The 21,703-nt window shown below is 36.1% G+C and overlaps 2 protein-coding genes across 2 annotated transcripts in view; one reads left to right on the forward strand and one right to left on the reverse strand.

Annotated features, from left to right (window-relative positions):
- Nucleotides 1-30: 30 nt before the first annotated feature.
- Nucleotides 31-14,304, forward strand: LOC145981970 (leucine carboxyl methyltransferase 1). The gene is made up of 5 exons (XM_083115476.1): nucleotides 31-530; nucleotides 5,025-5,208; nucleotides 7,719-7,960; nucleotides 9,577-9,686; nucleotides 13,353-14,304. The coding sequence occupies exons 1-5, from the start codon at nucleotides 324-326 to the stop codon at nucleotides 13,558-13,560; spliced, it is 951 nt and encodes a 316-aa protein (XP_082971602.1). The 5' UTR covers nucleotides 31-323; the 3' UTR covers nucleotides 13,561-14,304.
- Nucleotides 14,305-16,644: 2,340 nt separating this feature from the next.
- The window catches only part of Acadvl (Acyl-CoA dehydrogenase very long chain), a 41,392-nt gene continuing 36,333 nt past the window's right edge, over nucleotides 16,645-21,703 (reverse strand). The window contains exon 11 of the mRNA XM_083115474.1: nucleotides 16,645-17,361. Within this exon, the coding sequence (XP_082971600.1) occupies nucleotides 17,224-17,361 (138 nt within the window). The 3' untranslated portion in view covers nucleotides 16,645-17,223. The remainder of the gene's footprint in view (nucleotides 17,362-21,703) is intronic.

Here is a 21,703-nt window from a genome sequence, read left to right on the forward strand (position 1 = left end):
TTTTTTTCCATCTGGCAATTCTGCATCATGACTGCATTAATCTATTGTTGACACAGAATTAATGCAGATAGAGTTAACTTCCTTAAATAATTTTTTTCTTTTTTATTTTGCTTTATTACGACGTTTCAGTTCACTATAAAATCAATTCTGTCCAGATATAAACCTCATAATAGTAATCGCAATCATATGTTTTCTTATCGATTAGTTACGAAAAGTTTAGTTTAATATGGCGTTTGTTTGTCACTCAAATGTTGATTAGGAACAGTTTCACGAAGAGAGGAAAGCACTTTTGTGTAATCTAGACAAAATATTAACTACACACAATGGAATGTATAGCTGGGGATGAAGCCGTGAAGGCAACTAATGACGATGCTAGTGAATGTAAGAGATGTGCTGTACAACTAGGTTATTGGACAGATCCATATCTGCCCCTGTTTGTACGAGGTGGAGAAAGAAAAGCACCTGAAATCAACAGAGGATATTATGCGAGAACAAGAGGCATTGGAATTTTGATTGAAAAATTTATTAAGGTGGGATATTCCTTGCGTTAGGAGGTAATCTCATAATAAATGTGTTCCATTTTGAGTAGAAAATAAGCGAGGGTCGCATATGAAGCAACAAGTGAATAATCGAAAGGAAGCTGATGAGGATTTTTAGCATCCTGTGCATGAGACATACCTTGCGTATATTACTGTTACCATTATTTATAGTTTTTTGTGTACAGCCGGAAAAAATTGAAAAGGCAAAGACGCTAAATTTCGTAGTAAAACTGTAAATACTGTTAGTGCAAGGTTCATCAACTTTTCATGTACAAGGCTTGTAGCATGGATGGATTAAAGTGAAATTCTCGATGCAGGTTAAAATTTGAACTAAAAATATATTGAACATGGAAGAATGATAATGTAACAGCATGAACTAACTGTATGTAAAGGATTATTAGTGCCTTACCAAGTATTTTAAGTCAATAATAGTAAATGCGGCTCCAGTTCTGATTCTTTAATTTCGAACTATTCATGATACATACACATTTTTTACATGATTGGACTGCTATTCATGTCTGTTAACACAAGCATCATCGGCTTGGTGATTACTTGCATGTTCTCCGGAGAATGATTTTTGCCTTCGGTATACTCATATATATGTATTTGTTTACTGTCATCTTGGATACAGACTGCTGCTGCTGCTATGTAATATGGTGTGAATAGAGTATTACATCCCTGTACTGGAGCGATCTCGCACAAACACTTTTCACTCGTTTCTTTCGTCATTTTTAACATTCGTACTTACCGATTATGCATTGCAAAAGGTTCTTGAAGGTGAGATTTTGCTCTTGTGGAGAAAATAACTTCAATTTATCACATTAACAGTCATTATTGTTCTTGCTTTCTTCGCTTGCGTACCACAAGATGGCGGCCACATCTTGAATCATCAGTGGGTATGCAGTGTTTCCAACCTTCTTTATCAAAAAATACCTACTTTGGTGTTACTGATTTTGGATTTTTCCCGGGTTCGAACCCCAAAAAACCATTGACGGATAGCCCCACGAACCATTTTTGGCAAGGTTAGGTTAGGTTCGATTAGGTTCGTAACACAATGCAAGACAGCTTTAAAAAATAAAAAATGAACTTGCAAAACAACCGCGTGGTTGGAAACCCTTCAAGGGGGTTACGTCATGAAACGTACGGGACATCTGGTTACCGTAGAGCGTCGGAAAGATACTTTTCTTCAAATATACATGAATTTGCATGATGGAAAAAAATACATCCACTGCCTTTCAACAATCTATAGAAACTCAATTTGGTAAGTACTTTCTCCTGTAAAAATGAAGAAATTCGTTTCTGTGCGAGAATGCACCATTACCTGCATTCCTAAAATGCTTTGCATTATTAGGTTAAGCAGGCCAGGTTTAAGGCTCTTACTGCTAAAATAACATTCCTAATTGCTTCCAACATCTGATCACATAATATCTGGTCTTAAGGGGAGGAGATACAGTTATGCACCAATTGTGCATTTATTTCAGTATCACCCGAATGGACAATACTACTAAAAAAAAACTGGCTGTATCCAAGAGTATGAATTTCTCTCCATGTTGCAAGTGGAAGCATTTTTTTATGTTGATTATTAAGCTGGACACAATGTTTGAAAAATATGTAAAATAAGAATTTTCGGAATCACATGTATTCTTTATGGGGAATCAACTTCAACATCAAATTGCGGCTAATCAAATTGGAGTTTCGACTTTTGTGCTTGGCAATCACTTCTTCAAACTGCCCTCTTCCCGTTGATATCATTTTCTATTCCATCGGAAGTTTGATATTCCCAAGGTAACAAATCAAATAATACTCCTATATGCCCAATGCATTTCTCCTTGCCTTCTGGCAGTGTTGCCAAACCTGGTGCGCATAAAATAACTAAATTTCACCTTAAATGTCCATTTAAGTTTACGTTTAACTCCAGAGTTAAAACTGACTTTCAAGGAGCTAGATTTACGAAGACTGGATAAAGTGCCCCCTAGGGTAATGTTAGTTGTCAAAGGGGAGGGGCACTGTATTATCGTTAACTCTAAATTGATGACAATTTATTCTTAGTTTTCAACATCTAGATCCGGCGGCATCGCCCATCTCAATAATCCACAGATGGTTGTATGAAATAAAAAAAAAGAATTCCCTGATAACAATATTATGTCAATTTCACGTCAAACACAGTGCTATAAAGAAGTAGCTGGGGAGATAAGAGGGAATGGGGCGATGCAGCCAATATAACAATATCACGTCACATACAAAGTGTATAATTATGACAAAAGTTGGTCTATGTGGGCCGGAACCAGTGATGGCATCATAGTGGGGCATGGGGGTGGGCGTCCCAGTTCACAGCCAAACGAGTGCATGAAAGAGCCAGATCTGGCTCCAAGAGAGCTAAGTTGGCACACTGCTGTGGAAGGAAGAGCTTGGTAAGAGTCCAGTGGAGACTGTATCGCATGCCCTTAAGAAAACTTGATCAGTACTCGCAGTCTGAGACAACCGTAAAGGAAGAATGTTTGCTTGCAGAGAAAAGTGGATGCTTACGTAATCTACTTTTCAAGTCATAATTTCTCCAGTAAATAGTACTTATTGAAGCTGTTTTCATTAGTTTCTCCAAGCTTCAGATTTTCTTCCACAATTGTTTCCAGTATTCTAAATCACTTCCTAATACTTCTATAAAACTTGTGAAAATCCCATTCAGGATTATCAGGGCCGTTGCCAGTAATGGCCACAAAAATAAATAACCTTCTATGTCAGAGTGTTTAGTGCAATATGATGCAAAGTCCTAATTTTGAATCCAGGTCCAAACACAAAGAAGAATGTGTACCTTATCAGTGCTAAATCACAGCGTTGGAAGCTTGGAGGAAAACAGCATCGTAAATACCAAGCATTTATTGTGTCTGTTAACTGAGGAGCCCAAACACGTGACATATTCTGAGAAGGAGGGGGGGAGGAATTTTGGAATTTTCGTAAACACTATTGCAAAACATGTTCCCGAACGAACTGTCAGTGTTTCAACCTCAATATACAAATATAAGTGTGGCAAACCCTTGATAATTGTATCTAAAGCTGTTTGTTGCATATCTGCAACGGCGGCGGACTAAGGGTTAGAATAGAAAGTTAGACAAGTTACCTTCAACTCAAGTGATGTGCACGCACATTATTTTTTGTGATTTTCCTTCTGTCGTCTTCCTTGTCACAGTACATTCAGTGGCTAATGTAAGAGGCAGATTGGTCAAGCATGTTCAGTGTATTGTATTTGATATGGCAAGCCTAGGATTTTTGAAAGGGGTAGGGCTATGTATGCTTTTTTAGTAGTCAGTATTCATTTTACCATCTTTTCCTGCCTTTGACATTGTTTTTTATTAGGAATACTGGATTAAAGTGAGGGTTATGACCCCCACCAACCTACCCCATTGGGCATGCTACTGAGCGCAATTCCTGTCCTTAGAACCACACATGAACATAAGTAGAAGGAAATGAAAACAAAAACAAACACATGCCTCCTCCTGTCCATTCATGCAAACATTTTACATCATCTGATCTCATTCCAGGACAGAATACAAAATTTGTCCGGCTCTCTTAACCAGCCGAGTCTGATTAACCATCAACACTTATGCTAATTCAAGTTTACTAATACTATAAGTAGATGAAACATACTATGCATTTTATTTATTTTATGTTACTTGTAACCAAAAATGTAATCAACATTATGGTCAAAACTGATGTAAAGTAACAAAAAATGTTGGTCTTTGACAGGCCCAAAAAGTTTGGAACTGATCGGGTGAAAATTTCCATTCCCTGTTCTGGGAAATCTTTTCCCGTTTAAAGTGGTATTTTCTGGAAGTTTTCCGCACTGTAGGTGTCAGGAATATCTTCCACAGTGCAAAAACAATCACCTGAGGGGAGAGATGATGTGTGGCATTTATTTTTTTTAGTTGTGAGGTGAATATTTCCTGCCCTGAATATTAGGCTGTAAAAAAATCCAGTCTTGACTGAAAAATTTCCAACCTGCACATCCCTAACTTATACATATACAAATTCAGGACTAAAATTTTCATTCTAGAAGAGTGCTGGATGTCAGGTGTTGAACATTTTTCAGTTGAAACATATGTCCCAAATACCAAAAAAAATTTAGAACTTTAACAGCTATGTATCTAAACATAATACATGTATCTGTGCATACAATGTACACCCAACGACAAAAGAAACAGTAGGCGAATTGTACATCACCATTTTCATTCGGTCTGTATTGCACAATATGATGATAATGAATTGAAATAAGGACATCAATAAGCAGAGGGCAATGCCTGTTTCGCACCAACATAACTTCATTCCTTAAAACAACACATGATGTAGAATAAAAGGTAATGAAAATAACGATGGACAATTTGCCTACCATTATCTTTGCCGTTGACTACAAGTTAAAACACTTATTAAAAATTTATGAGTACAACATTTGTTACAGAATGTGTATATTAAGTTCCCTATGATTTCTTTCAGATAACATCTGGTAACTGCCAAATTATAAACTTTGGAGCTGGTTTTGACACCTTGTATTGGAGATTGAAAGATGCTGGAAAGGACTTTGTTAATTATGTTGAGTTAGATTTTCCTAGTGTCTCGGCAAGAAAGTGTTATTATATAAAACGAACAAAACAGCTGTTGGAGAAAATACATTCAGAAGGTGAGTTTCCATATATTGTAATAATTATATATGTTTTCTTAAAACTGCAAAATTAAGGTAAACATGGCAGTTTTGAAAAAATCAGGTCAAACTAGGACTGGCTTGGTAGCTCAGTTGGTAGAGCAATGGCATGGAATGTCGAGATCCAGGTCTGGTTGAGTGCATTTTCCAGACTTTTTTTTTGTATGTCTGCCAGTCTCTTGAAATTAGTAGCCCAATCACAAAATTTATTTGAAATTGAAAATGGGTGTTACAACAACATGACAAGCAGCATCTCACACACACCTCACTTGAAAATGAACCAGTTATTTACAATCTTTCATACCATAGCAACATCCATATGCCTATATTTGATTGATTCATTGAACTTCAGGCAAACTTGCCAGTTGTCATTTTGTATGAAAATGTTGGCTTGAATAAGATGCCATCCAACAACATTTCTTTTCTATTTACAACTTTTTGCCCCTGAAAAGTAGTAAGGGACTATGAAGGTGCAATATTTCACTTAACAAAAAAATAAAATCTAGGTTTTAAAACAAATTTTAAATATGTCACTTTTTTTAAATATGTCTTCTATTTTTTTTAATAATAATAATAAAAAAAATAGAAGACATATTTAAAAAAAGTGGATACTCTTCATAAACTTTTGTCTTCTCGTTTAATATCTAAGAAACTAAAAGTTAAAATATACAAAACAGTAATTTTGCCTGTAGTATTATATGGGTTTTTCTTGTATGTACGCATTGCTTGCATTATAGAATTATTTTCCTGTAGTTTACGGTTATTACAAGCATAAGAAAACAGTTTTTCTTTGTGACGTTTGAGAGCACAAAGACTATGTTCTAATAATGAGGATATCAAAAATGAAGAAGAAAGGCTCTTTAATATAGCAAAAGAAAATTGCTTTCACACTAACAGAATAAACCAAATCAAAAAACAAGTTGCAAGAAAACTAAAGGAAAAGAGAAATACAGACAAAGATGAAAAATCTGTTGAAAAGAAATTTGTGTGCATTCCATTCCACAAGGGATTCTCACATAAAATTGCAAAAAATTTTAGAAGTTTTAATTTTAAAATTGTTTTTAAATTGCCAAGAAGTTTGGAATGTACATTTAATAAATTCAAAATGAGAAACTCTCTACCAGATGTGGAAACCACAGGAATATATAATATAAGTTGTTCATGTTCAAAAGATTATGTGGGACAAACAGCAAGGAAAATGGCAATAAGATGGCACGAACACGATTTGGACATTATAAATCTAAACCCAAGAACAGGTTTGTCAACTCATATCATCGAAGAGAAGCATTTTATTAAGAAGAGAAGGGTTTTAAAAAGATTAACGGGAAACACAGAGTTAAATGTCTGGGAAGCTTCCTTCATTGCAGAAGAACACTGGAATAAATTAAATAATGAAAATGGTAACATAGATCCAGTATGGAGTTTTCTTTTTCACAAATGGAATAAGCCACCATCTTTAAAATTTAATGTAACAGAAAACATCAAGAGACTTTGTGAAAACAATGATGAATTTCAATTACCTGATGATATTTTGGATTCGTAATTAAAAAAAAAAAATCTGAAATAAAAATAAAACAGACTGTTTTTTTCACAGTGAAGTTGCTATATTACAACAATGTAACATTGACAACATCCATTATATAACAGATTCTTTTTGTTTAAAAAATTACTAACCATTGTTATAACTGTATCTTTAGTCAAAATGAAAATAAATGTCTGATGAAAGGAGCGTGTGTTCTCCTGAAACGTCACAAAGAAAAACTGTTTTATTATGCTTGTAATAACCGTAAACTACAGGAAAATAATAGTATTATATGGGTGTGAAACTTGGTCCCTTGCATTGAAAGAGGAACACAAATTGAGAGTATTTGAAAATAAGATCCTTAGGAAAATATTTGGACCTAAAAGGGATGAGGAGACAGGTGAGTGGAGAAGGTTACATAATTTAGAACTACATAATTTGTATTCATGTCCAGATATTATTAGAATAATTAAATCAAGAAGACTTAGGTGGGCAGGCCATGTGCCACGAATGGGAGAGGCAAGAGGAGTTCACAGGATTGTTGTTGGGAAACCTGATGGTAAGAGACCTGTAGGAAGGCCAAGACGAAGATGGAGGGACAACGTTGAGATGGACCTAAAGGAAATCGGTAGGGATGGAAAAGAGTATATAGATCTTGCTCAAGATAGGGACAGATGGAAGGCCTGTGTTGCTGCAGCCATGAACCTTCGGGTTTAAGAAGGCTAGAGTTAGTTAGTTGGGATACTAGCATAGAATATGCAGAATTGAATAAGCTAAATTTTGATGTAATTTGTTTTTATGTAGGTCAACTGGATAATTTTTAATTGGAGTCCAACTTGAGTATCCAAATTTTTCATCAGACAGTGGAACAAGCAGGAGATTTGGTTTGGAAAAAAGAATAGGAATCTTATGTCTCCCACTAAAAACAAGACATTTTATATCATTGTAGCTCATTATATATTTGCAGATGGTGAAGTGCGTTTCAGTTCCACAGACCTTCATGCAGCCAAGTATCATGTGGTAGGGGCAGATTTGCGCAGCGTAAATGAAGTACGGCAGAAGTTCAGCGAAGCGGAAGTTGATGGAGAGCTGCCAACCCTTTTCCTAGCTGAGTGCGTTCTTGTATATGTTGAGTCTCGACAGACAGCTGAACTTCTATCTTGGCTTGCTTCTACCTTTCATACATCACTGTTCATCAATTATGAACAGGTGATTATGTTCATGTAATACGTAAGTGTAAGATAGATAGTGCACTAAAAATTCTAAACCCTATTTCAAGATTTTGCATGAACCAATCAAAGTTTTGTTGTACGTCCACTTTATGCTCAGTTAGGCTAATCGGGACTGGACCTACAATTTATAATGGGATTCGAACCAGTCTCCGCAAGGGATTGAACCTTGAACCCTTTCACTACAAAGCAGTGGCATTCCCACATGTTGCATGCCAACATCAACCAATTATTTCACATTATCCATAAAATTTAAGTTTACTAACTCCTACATAAACTTTTTTTAAGCTATATTTTAAGGAAGAAAGTGAAGTCTCAATTTTACGTTTTTCAAGAGACCAAGATGAAAAACTTACAATGCAGGAAAATGCAAACTCCAGGAATGTAAAGTTGGGATTCCACTGTATTAATTTGTATTAGGATTTTTTAAAAATGTACATGTAGAAATTACATATTTATTTATTTATATATTGGGTGCTTTCATGTGTTAATTGGACACATTCCTCCTATCAGTGTTATATTCCTAAGTTCTGTGACAATTTTCTAAAAACATTTTAGGGGAAAATTGTGACCTGTAATAACTTGTTTTGGGGGTGTTGTTTTCATAATGCAATGCAACACCTTGTGTCATCATATTTATTGTAATAAAATGTATTTATAAATATGTCTGATCTCACCAAGATGAACAACTTTCATCAGAACCCTTGAAAAATTTCAATTTTTATCCTTGTATGCAACCACATGACATGGAATCATGCTTGCCACTGACATTTATATATTTGTGAGAGCCAGCCCCTATGGCAGAGTGGTTAGCACATCGTGCTACAACGCCAGGGGTCCTGAATTCGAATCCCGGCCTGGACATGGATGTATGTGAGTGTCAATTCATCATATCATCACTCATCCCCATCTTCGCAAATTAACCAAAAGTGGTAGAAAAGCGAAGTAAAATAAAGCAAATCAAATCAAGGATTACATCAGTCCTATTTCTGTAGCATTTTTCGTGTTATACCCAATCAGAAGCAAGCTCTAGGTCACAAGTGCAGATACATTAAGTCTTGAAGCTTTCCTGGTGACGAAAAGATTCTCTCGGGCTATTGGCCAGGCGAGTTGTGAATGGCTGCATATGCACAGGATAAAAATTGACTGTTGTAACATCAGAACAAGGCTTCAATGAATGAAACATTGCTGAGAAAATTTCTTGATCTTAATGCTCTCTACTTAATGTGAAAGTTCAATACACCCTGTATATCCTTAAACATGTAATTATTTAATTTATAATTCCCACACATATATCTTTTTACACATTATGTCAACTGTTCCAAAAAAAAAAAAAAAAATAATGTCAGATGTATTGTCTCAGGCTGCCAGTTTCTTCTTCCTTATTTTGAAGTCCATGGTGTTATTTGTATTGAAAGAAGTGTTCACACAAATAAAAATACATGTCCGATTGCCAAGAATTGTTTCTTCGATTCGAAGATTAATTTACATTAACATAGGTCTGAAATATATTGCAAATGCTTATAATTTTTATGAACATCTTGTAGAAAACAAGAAACTAGCAATGTAATCTTGAATCTCTCTTTTTTTTTTCAGACAAACATGGCTGATAAGTTTGCAGAAGTAATGCTTAAAAACCTACGAGCAAGGGGGTGTGCTCTACATGGGGTTGAAGATTGTCACGATTTAGACACTCAAAAGCAGAGGTAAATTTTCATGCATTAATCGAAGTTAAGTCCTTGCCTGAGCATGGTAGTTATTTTTTGACTGTCCCTTCATCAATGGCATTTAATCATTACTCATCATCGTGATTAGGAAAAAGTTACAGGAAAACATCGTAAGAAAATTGCAGAAGGTATCTGTGTGTGTATGATTTTCCCTCACACACAAAATATTAGTTCTACGTACTAGAGCTGAGCCAATACTAATGCTGATAAATCCACTAGGATCATGCAACACCTGCCCTGCATCTCCATCACGTATAAATACCACTTTGTTTAGATTAAGGGATCCTACATGGCTATGTGAAAGCCTGATATTCGATGTTATTTGGCTGCGAGAGATGTATCGTAAGGGGGGGGGGGGGGGGGGGCTATAGCTCTGAGGAGCTACGTCAACTCTCGACCAAGCAAGGTGCTTGCCCCGTGAAATAAGAACTACACTCACAATTAAATTTAAACACTTCAATTGACTGGTCTGGCAGGGGTGTGAGAGAATGATAGACAAGGATTTTAGGAACGTTCGTTACCTGTAGATCTCGAAGTGACGATCGACTTGCTGGTTCGTAGATGCAACACTGATGAAACTCTCCTGAAATAAAACTCCTTTCCGATAGCATACTACTCCTCACTGTAACTCCTTTTGTAACATTCGGTAATCTGACTGTAAGTCGGAGGCAACAACTATTCACACCATAACTTTCTTAGTGCAACTGTTCGTATAATTCCAAGGCACGACTGTGCACGCAATAGATTTTAGATAACGACTGGGGGAAGAAATATTCTCTCGAGCTATTTACGTAAATGAAATTCGAACTTTCGGCCGTTGAGAGACGACTGCGCTTTCAGCGTAAAGCTGTGTTTGCATTATCTTTCCGGCGATTCCGGAAGAATTCGTATCAGCGGATTTTTACATCCGCTTGAAGATCGCAGGTGACAAATGCTTGAAAAAAGGAGGTGATTAGACTATCGGGCTATGGCTCCTGTGGTCCTGGGTTCGAGTCATGCCTTCAGCATGATACGGTATGGGAAAGTAGCAGGTGAATTTTAATTACCTGTACTGGCTGATACTTTTCCAGCATTGTAATCTTTTGGAGATTCTGTAGAAATTCTGTGCAACACTTACATAGTAATTATTCAGTGTCTACCAGTCAAAAAATTAACTGGTAGGTCAAGAAATTATGCTTGTGGTCAAGAATTTTCCCTATTTTTTACATTGTAGTGAATTACATTGGTATAACCTGAACTGGGATTTGATAAACTGAATATTTGGAAACCTAAATTGTATTAAGTTGTGGTTAAAAATTATTATTTTTAAATTTGTTTCTTGAGGATTGTGTTCTTGTACACATAAAGTTTTGTAAAAATATTACTGTAATGTGGCCATCCCCATTCAGGATGAAGTCTGAAGCATTAATTTTTATATGCATTAATAATTAAGGCAAGTTTAAAACTCTGAAAAAAAAAAATATATATATATAATTTCCAACTATCCCTAAATGTAAATAAATGTTATGGAAAAGGGAAAGAAAAAGTCAAAAGTTTTGGATTTGTTATTTTGGTAGACACCCTGTTGTGGAAGTTATGGAAAATTCGAAGTTTCCATTGATTTTGCACCAATATAATGTGAAAAAATAAACTGTTTTTTAATTACATAACAGGTATTTTAATATTCCAATGTAATTCTTGAATATTTTAAAGCAAAAGTCTGGTAAACTGGTGCGTTTAATTGGAGTGGTTCCCCCACTTAAGTCCCAGTTTAGACGAAAACATTTTTCTTAACATTCATGACCAAAATGGTACCATGCAAGGTGAAAAATCTTACGGCATTTCAGATACGGTGGCATATTTCATGGCATTTCTCAAGGATAACATCGTCGCAATTAGCCAAAAAAGTGGCAGAAAAGTGAAGTAAAATAAAGCAAATCAAATCAAGGATTACATCGGTCCTATTTCAGTCGCATTTTTCGTATCATACCCAATCAGAAGCAAGCTCTAGGTCACAAGTGCAGATATAATGGCGGTCGAGTGATGTGTAAACAACGTATCACTTCACATTTTTAAAAGCCGATAACTATTCAACCGAGATGAGTAACTTTTCTTGTTAAAAGGTTAGTTGCAAATCAATGGCACAGTTTAAATAATACTTTATAGAGTACAAGTATGGATATTTTATTGTTTCGATTGTAAACAATGTGCACTAACCATAGATGGTGTAACTAGGTGTACCTTTAATGCTGTATATATTATACATCGCAATCGCAAAAGCTAACCAGAATGTCCCATGAAATGTTTCCGTGTAAAGTACTGTCTGCTATAAGATTTTGGAAGCATTTACATGGCATTTATGCCAGCATAAATGTTCAAAGGAAATGCCTCCGTCTAAAGTGGGCCTAATATCAATCAATATTTAAATGTTAACAATTTTCAATTATCGGTGGGAATCGGTATTTGTTCAGAGTGCTATCGGCTCAGCCCTAATACTTAGGCCAGCTGCGCACTGACGCAACTCGACGTGTCATTTTTGTTGCAAATCGAGTCGGAACATTTAACATGGGGCTCTTATGAGCCGCCGTACCAGACGAAACATTTGACTCGAGTCACGTTGCAACAAAACAGTGAAGGTCCCGGGAATTTGGTCTTGCAGGAGCACGATGCGACAAAATGCTCTGCACATGTGCAAATCCTTCTTTCTCGGTGCACCACCTGCATGTGACTCATCGCTGTATCGTTTAAAAGTGCGGTCACGGTTAAAAATAGAGCTTCTTGAGGACCATAATGAGGACAAAATTGATGCCTATGGAATGAAGTGGCACAGGAGATGAATTGCATTACATTTAGATTACGTAAAAAAATAGGCTTATTACAAACTATCTTGTAATGTACAAAACGTATCGTAAATTGTACAAGAAAAACAGTCTTCAGGCAAGTTTGATATTTATTGCTTGAATAACTATGTGATTGCAGTACAGAAATGTAACTTTTTCCTTTGGGGGGGGGGGGGGGGGATATATATATATTATTGCTTAGTACGCCGCAAAACTCTGTTCCTGCTGCGACATTGGACATCCATTTTACATATTTAATGCGCCATACAAAAGTTCATTCTCTGTTACATTATCCTTGTAAAGGATATATGAAAGGGATAAAAGAAAGTTCTTGTACTAAATTTGTATCCTGCCTGTGTGTGGACCGGAAATGTAGATTAAAATAATATATTGCGATGAGTGATATTTGTTTAAGATCCAAAGGAAAACCTAATTTCCTGAAATGACAGATGTGATAGATCTTGTGTTTACACATTTACTTTGGATGCAATAATAAGACAAATCACATGTATGCATGATCATTTATATACTACAATATTAAGAGCAGTTCAACAAATAATAACAGCAAACAAACTTGTAGAGTACTGAAAACTTTTTATCCAGAAAAAAACACTGATAATAAATATGTTTCGTTTTTCGGAAGCAAAGTGACTCTTGTCATGTTGCTTTGTGTCCCGTCGTGTAGCATTGCACAGAGTCTTGTCGTGCCAGATCCGGTGTGCAGCTTGCCTTACCAGTTTGAGTAAGCCTTGCATGTGCAAATACATGATGCATTTACATTGTAATATTGTAAGTACTTATGTTTGATGATATTTTCCCATTGCAGGTTTGTTAAAAATGGCTGGGAAGGTGCCAATGCATGGGACATGGTTGAAGTCTATGCATCGCTTCCTCAGACGGATATTCAGCGAATAGAACGAATTGAGTTTCTCGACGAACATGAACTCTTGTTACAGCTCTTTCAGCATTACTGCATTTGCATTGCATGGAATGACAAAGCGAACCTCAAACTGAATGAGATTGACATCAGGTAAAGGTTGTGTCAAAAATAAAAAAGAGAATGTTTTTTGGAAACAAATGTTGTTACGGAATGAAGTTTGTTCCACAGTAAGTGTGGTGCATGGAATGTCGATAATTTTCATCACGCTGGTACTTCCAAGGTACAAGAGCTGACATCTTGGCAAGCGAACAAGATGTCTTGGCGTGTGATTTCGCATGTGCTTTGTTGTAGGAAAAGTCAATGTGATCATTTAAGTTTCCTTTCTAGTGTAATGTACAAAGTCTAAAAATATGATCCCCGCGTGCCATGTTAATTATTTCTTCTGGAGGTGATTGAACTGGTCTGTTTTACGAGTCGTTTTTGAATACATTTCCTGTGATGCATCTGCCAAAAAGGTCTACACTGTAAGGTGTCACAAACAGTGTATTTTTCGAGTGGAAGGATTTGTAATTGTTAATGGTTAAATGGTGGAGTGTGAAGAGTAATTTGTGGCCTATTTACAATTCATGGCTGTTACAATGGTTGTGTGTATTAGTGTAAACAATATATACATACATATGCATCCCGTTTTAGGTATTTTTTGTCATTCCCAGCATATTGCTTGATAAAAACTTTAATTTGGCTTCCTATGAAGATGCAGAGTTTACAAAAATATATCCCTCGAGATATTATTGAGAGCTGAGAGAGAGAAAATTATGTATTTTAACTTCGTTGAACTAACCTGTGTACATTATGTGGAAAGAAAAGAAATTGAAAATAATTTATTGAATAAAATGAGTTACAATGGATAATTGTTACTGTGTTATTTATTATTTTTACAACCTTCCTTTACCCTGTAATATTGTAGCCAATTCTTGTAGTCTACATGATGAGGAAAGTCCGAACAGATTTTGCTTATCTTTGTTATTCCATGCACCTGTGCACCAATAAACTATAATGTGTGGTTACTGAAGAAGTTACACTTAGCTACATAATAAGTCTATAAGCCAAAATTTTGTAAGATTGATTCAGTTATGGCAGCACCTTTTGTACAACACTCTCATTAGGACTGCACAGACAGCGATGGATTGATTCAGCTGATATAACTTGCATCTGTTGGGAATTTAATCAACGATACCAGCTGATACCTTTCCAGACTGTGGGTGTCTCCTAGTCCGTAAAAATAACTCAAAATATTCTAGAAATTATGCAAGCCTACTTTTAGTTATTTTAGCAACAAGAAGCAGCTTGAAGGGAGAAATTAATTTTGAGATTAAATTATCTCAAGTGAAATTGTAAATGCCAGCCTCTGTGACCATGCTATGATGCCGGCGGTCCCAGGTTCGAATCCCAGCCCGACTTACGTAAATTCACAGTTACATAACAACTGTACGTATCAGTCGCAAGACATTTTTTTTATTGGATGTTCTTTGTATGTCCAGTCTTAAATTTCATTATATCGTCCTCATGATTAGCCAAACAGTGGTAGAAATGAGAAGTAAAAAAAGACAATGAAATTGTGAATATTGTAGTTCTAGTTCATATATACTGCACTACTTTGAATGTTACAATTCCCAAGTATTGATGGAAATCAGTAAGAGTACCGTCAATGGTACCAACTTCACCCTACTTACGATATATTTTACTTAGCCGTACTTACTTTGGAAGTGCACATCTCAAGACGAACAAATCGTTTTGCAAATCATTTGATTCCCAAATGCACACCCTTTAAACTGATCCAACTAGAAACTTTATTAAATTTTGTGAAGTAAAGTATATATGCAAAATTTTAGAGCTCTAAAAAAGGCAAATTCCAGAATGCAGGCTAAACATAATAATCATAACTTTTGTTCTGTCAGCAGCAGAAATTTAATGTTCCGGCTAGTTTTAAAAATAAAGGAATGCTCTTTTCATAAAAAAATTGTAATATGGCATCCAGAAAGTAAGTTCCGGTAGTGCCCCAAGATGGCACAAGTGGTCAGAGCGGGACGCGCTTGCGCAGAGTGGAGGAGGAACACGTAGCCATAACCTGGCGCAAGCGCAGTTATGTGGAGTCAGTGGTGAGAGAACTGTATTACGGGAAACATGGCTGCATGCATACAGTCTCCCGCCGAGTGCGAGGTACATGCGGTAATCAGGTTTCTCCACGCTAAGAAGCTATCGGCGTCAGACAGTAAAGTGAAGTGTATGGACAGAATGACATTAGTGAAGGAATTGTCCGAAGATGGTGTAGAAAATGCACAGCAGGCCGCAACAATGTCCACGACGAACCCATCGTGCACACAACATGGGAAACTGCAGTTGCTGGGTGAAGATCTCATGCCGCAGGGAATGGGAGATCTGTGGAAACTGATATGAGAGTTCGGACATTGTAAACCGCCAGTTCTGCAGCATTGCTTGCTGCACACTTTCCACCAATTCAGGCGTCACCATGCCTGCCAGGGGATCTCTGACACTGGCAGCTTCTTAGCATGGAGAAACCTGATTACCCCTCGCACTCGGCGGGAGACTGTATGCGCGCAGCCATGTTTCCCGTACCACAGTTCTCTCACCACTAACTCCACACAACTGCGCTTGTGATAGGTTACGGTTACATGTTCCTCCTCCACTACTGTGTAAGCGCGTCCCACTCTGACCTCTTGTGCCATCTTGGGGCACTTTCGGAACTTACTTAGAAGTTCATGCAGGGTGACCTTTGATCTTCAATGTTACACAAAGTATAATTTTTATTTTTGGGGAATAATATATATTGTACAGTCACGGACACTGCCAGCTTGTAACGATTCCATTGAAAGTTAATGTATTCATTACAAGCCGGCAGTGTCCGTGACTGTACATTATTACATTGCTTTACTGTTAATTTTATTTTAGGATACCTATCAAGATAGTAATAAAGTAAGTGAGAATCGTTCTAGTTTTCCACAGACTAAATCTGCCTTTCCCATCACTAAGCTGTTAGTCGTGGAGTTAGTTTTTTCTGGTTATCAGGGATGTGTAACAAAGAACGTCATCAGGTACAAAATCATTTATCTTAGATTCTACAGGTGTGTGCATGCAAAAACAGGTTATTGTGACAAAACGAGGCTTGAAAATAGCATTATGTCGAGTTTTTATAGTACACAATATTAACAACAATTAGTAACATAATAAACATATCTGTATATTTTTCTGATTTGTGGACTTATACAATAAACAACCCATTAAAACAGTGACAAAACAAATAAATAAAAATCAGCAAAATGTATCCTTGTATACCTAAAAAAAATACTATTGCTTTACAAATAATGATAAGTAAGCCATTAAGAACAACTAAAAATGTGTTTTCTTTGTACAAAGGTCTCAAATCACACACATCCACACATATATGTACACAACTTTATACCTGTACCAGTCACACATTATATTTTACATGTTGCATTGCATGGCAGCTAGTGTCTTGACAGACCACATTTTTATTACATAACGTCATTACTTATTAAAAAAATAAAAGTAGCAAATATAAATGTCTTGAATTTAAGTTAGAATCTTAGAGAGGCAATCCAGTAAGGCTACATGTGATCTTTATTATGTGAAAGTTCATTCTGAATGCAAAAAACAGAGCTATGTCACATATAAGGTGACAATTCCTCCCATACACCTCAAAAGTTTGCTATATGTACACTTCTCCTAATTGTCATTTCCAAGTTTATCACAATCCGTTCAGTTTTTCTAAGGCTATTCAAAAACCAACAGGATTTACTTGTATCAAGCCGCCCGTTTCACAAACTTCACTGGAGATCTTTCGAAGCTTGGTGAAGTTGTCCAAGTGGGTGTTTGATTTTAGAGAGAGCAGGTTCGCCTGAACCCGTTCGTATGCCTGTAATATATAAAATGCATCAGATGTGTCACTTTCTTTTATGTTGGCAGTGTGTATATACACTTGCGTGCAAAGAAATAGACCCACCTCACACTTTTGACATAAAATGTTTTTCAGAAGAAAATAAGACAATAAAAGAAGTATGAAGTATGTTATCTGCAAACAGTTGGAAAAAAAAGTAAGAACAAGTAAAAATTTTATGTCAAAAGTGTGAGGTGGGTCTATTTCTTTGCACACAAGTATATATAGGGTTTAAAAAAATAATGAACACTAGATTAATACAGTGAAACCCTGGTTTTACATTTTTCCTGCATTATACATTCAATCTTGATAGTCTTAACACAGCAAAACGTTATGAAATTTTCCTCGATTTTACATTTTCACGCATTTTAAGTTTTTTGAGCTTGATCCCCTGAAAAACGTCAAATCGAGGTTTCACTGTATATTCTTCGTGTCGTTAGAGATACCAGTTCCAAACTTCATAGGGAACGTCGCTACACTACTTTGCTTATTCATTAGTTCTTAGACAGCAATTGAGTGTGTCGCACCCTATAGCCTTGAGGGAAATATCTTACTGTTGAAAAAATATTACAAAATCAAATAAAAAACCAAGATCATTCTGCACCAAGTATGGGGTGAAAGTGAGACCAACACATCAAACAAATGCCAATTTGATAGCGATGTTCAAACAAACTGAAAGTGTAGTGAATGAGCTTCTGTGGTGACAAATTTTGTATGTAGACTTAACCACTTAACTGATTAACCAGAGTTAACTCGGAATTTGTTTTTGCTTTACATATTATTTACCCGAGTTATCTCATTAAAATCGTACAACTGCAGTGCACTTTTCTGCCTACCCGGACAGTCTTGTTTGAGCTTTAATAGGTGTTAATTCCCATTTTGGCCACTAGGTGGAAGGTGTAGATAGCTTGTTATACATCCAGGGACTCTAGCTTGTCGAGGTACTGCTGCCATCTACCGGATTCCCGTGACACTACCTAGTTGTCGCTTTTCCAGTGATGCGAGAGGAAAGCAGATTGCGATGTTGCACTCTGTGTTAGCCCATGCTTTCGGGTTTATCACACTGTGGGTAACATTTGATGTGAGACAGTATGTGATAGTCTGTAAACTGGGACAGCATTAAAATGTGAAGACATTTTATTTTCGACAGTTTATATGCTATTTTCAAACATTTGTAGTACTTTCCATATATGTACGAGTTAACTCAGGTTAATAATTATGGAGGTTTTTTGAATAGTTTTGTGACCTTATTTGACCCCAAAAATAGAAGTTTGTTACTGTTCCTTAATTGCCGATATCGGTACATTACAAACACACAATAAAAAAATGTGTAAAATATGGACATTTTTGGGAAAATAATGTGTCAGGCAAGTGGTTAATCATGCAATTACCTGTGAGAGGTCTCACATTGAACATATCATTTCATAAATTCTAAGGTTTTTTATGCAATTTGCAATTTGAAAACTGAATATCTGCTTTCTTTAAGTCCTTTTCTTTTACATGCTGCACATTCAGTTATTTTTCCACTATCTTTTTTTTTTAACCAAATACATGTACTACTGCCACGTAGAGGTTTTTTTCCTTGCACAGTTATTACACATGCTACTTTAATCGACTTTTGATGCTACTTATACATAATATTCAACTGCTTAATCTGTGTATTCATATCTCAATATTGTTTTAAGAAAAACTCAAGCTAAATTTAAGGCTGTTTGAGCCCTAGAGCAAATCTTTATGCAGGGACATTGAGTCATGTGAATAAAATTCAATCTTTTTACAACCCGTATTCCATTTTACATGAATCCGGGTGTCTACAATCTCATAAAAACAAAATTCCCTGACATTCCAAGGTTTCCCAGACCAAATCATTAGGGCAATTAGTGAATATGAACATGTCTGGAAGAAGATCACAATATTTAGCTAAACACACATGTAGAATCCCACTTAATCAAGATTTAGAATATTCACTTTGCATGTAAAGTAGGGTTATTCAAGGTCCAGAAACCCCTAAATTCAAATAGGTTTGTTTTATTGGGTTCCGTTGCAGGACCAGAACCTTTTTGTCTATACAGCGTATCAACCTTAAAAGTCAGTATGGGTTAAATGGAGCGCGGCGTTGCCAGATCAACAAATTGAGTTGCATCGAGTCGCTAATGATTGCGACAAATTTACTTCCTTAATATTGTATAGGAAATCATCAAAATTATGTATTTGATGCATTTTGGAAAAAAAAAAACGATAGTTACCTCAAGATTTGCATGTAAATGTTTATATTTCAAACTATTTACCATTTTACATTTGCATTATATGTTTAACACGACGCAACTATTGTTACTTCTTTCGTTGAATGTTGTATCCTTTACATAAACAGAATTAAATAAATGCAAAAACAAACATTAAGATACATTTTTTACGGAAAATACAGCACACTGCACTTCCTACGAACCGGGGCACCTGCCTGCAACTGAATTATAACCTTGGTGGCGTGCAATGAATTTGATACGTGAGACAGCCCACATAAACAAACTACGATTGCAGAATAAATAACGGTGCTGTAGAGTAACAATGCATTCTAAAAATAACTTCAAACAATGGTCAACACTTTTCTCGCTTGGTCTGCATGTGTATCGCGACAAACCGAAAAGTTTCTCGCTAACCAACTCTTTCGTGTTACAGTCTGATGATTTATACAAAATATCCAATGGGTGTGTGTGTGTATATATATAACTGTCCTCGTAAGCAAATTAATTCACTCAGGCGAAGAATATCATATCTACAAACATCATATATCCCGTAGAAAAAAAACTGGCGAAGTTGTTCAAGCAGTTTGATATTTATGGCTTTTGAAGTATTTATTAGAAAAAAATTAAGCGTTATGCAAAATTGCATAATTATGAAAAATTCAGATCACATGAATTTATGACAGGTTATATAATGCTGTCAGTAAATAGAGCATAAAAAACTCTACAGGATAATGATTTCACTGTTTGAAATATTTGACTTTTACATTTTGTAAATTTTGTAACATCTCACAATGCAGCGGTGGTAGAGAAGGACAGAGCTATTAACAAAACTTGTGTATTCGAGAGAGAGGGAAGTACTCCATTTACTTTGATACTGACTTTTAAGGTTGAGACACACTATAGCACAACTTAAATTCAGTCCAAGTTGCGTATTGTATCATTGAAAAAAGGTTCCTGGACCGAATTGAAATACTATAGAGATAAAAAGGTTGTTTACGGTCCAGAACCCATTTACGCTTGCTGACTGTCTCTCCTGGACCAGAATTGAATTTATTTAAAATTCCTGGACCTTTAATAATCCTGATGTAAAGGTAAAAATGAGAATGGAAACTCAACAGTAATTGGCTGTTACTGGGTAGGGTAGGGGGAGGGAAGCAAGTATTGACTAATGATGGACAAAGAATTATTGTTTATAAAAATCATAATTACAGCATAAATAGTTCATAATTGTGGTACAATTGAGTAATATATGTATTAATCCTAATAACTATCCACCAACCCCCTTCCAAACGAGAAAGTTGTAAATTCCATTGATTGAGTTGGTCTTTTAAGTTCACTTTATGCACAGTAAGGCTAACTGGGACTTGACCTACAGTTTAAAGTGGGATCCGAACCAGTATGTGCCTCCACCAGGTATCAAACTCGGGACCCTTTGATTATAAGGCGATGACGCTACCACTGCACCATCCGGGAGGCCGTAAGTTGTAAATTCCAATAGCCACTTACTGTAGACGAGTTCTAGATGAACATAGATCAAAACGTGATCCATTCCCAACATCATAATTTGCTAACAATATTTTTATTTTGCTTCTCCTTTCTTCCTTTGTTTAAAAACCTATTTTTAAACACTACAATAAACAGTGCACTACTACAAAAATTTCGATTTTTCCAGAAAAACAAGAAATTTCCCTGACATTTTTAGGTTTTTCAGACTGGTATACACCCTGTGAATCAAATGCCCAAGAACCTGTTGACACACGAAACACTTGCTCCCCTAATGAGCACATGACATTATCAAAAAGAAACATGTTTCCAGAAATCGAGCAGGTGAAAATGAAACTAATACATATATTTAAAGCTTAACCAAGATGTTTATCACTCTTGCTTCCCCTTCTCTTGTACATATGAGCCCTGTAACTACAGGACATTATTATCTTGGTCACCCTGTAGCAGAAATTGCTAGATATCCATCGTGTATGCAGACAGCAGTTAATTTACGCACACATAAGTTTTTGAAATAATGATCATTGCGAGTGTTCACTGATGACTTAGTAGTATGAGGAAACGGGCAACAAGAA

Source organism: Lepisma saccharinum, chromosome 30 (assembly GCF_977018435.1).
Source record: "Lepisma saccharinum chromosome 30, izLepSacc3.1, whole genome shotgun sequence".
NCBI lineage: Eukaryota > Metazoa > Arthropoda > Insecta > Zygentoma > Lepismatidae > Lepisma > Lepisma saccharinum.

Bases quoted from the DNA above. Each gene is read 5' to 3' on its own strand.
- LOC145981970 (XM_083115476.1), top strand. From the start codon at position 324: ATGGAATGTATAGCTGGGGATGAAGCCGTGAAGGCAACTAATGACGAT. The intron at 7,961-9,576 runs GTGATTATGTTC...TTTTTTTTTCAG, and splicing joins TGTTCATCAATTATGAACAG to ACAAACATGGCTGATAAGTT. The intron at 9,687-13,352 runs GTAAATTTTCAT...TTCCCATTGCAG, and splicing joins TTAGACACTCAAAAGCAGAG to GTTTGTTAAAAATGGCTGGG.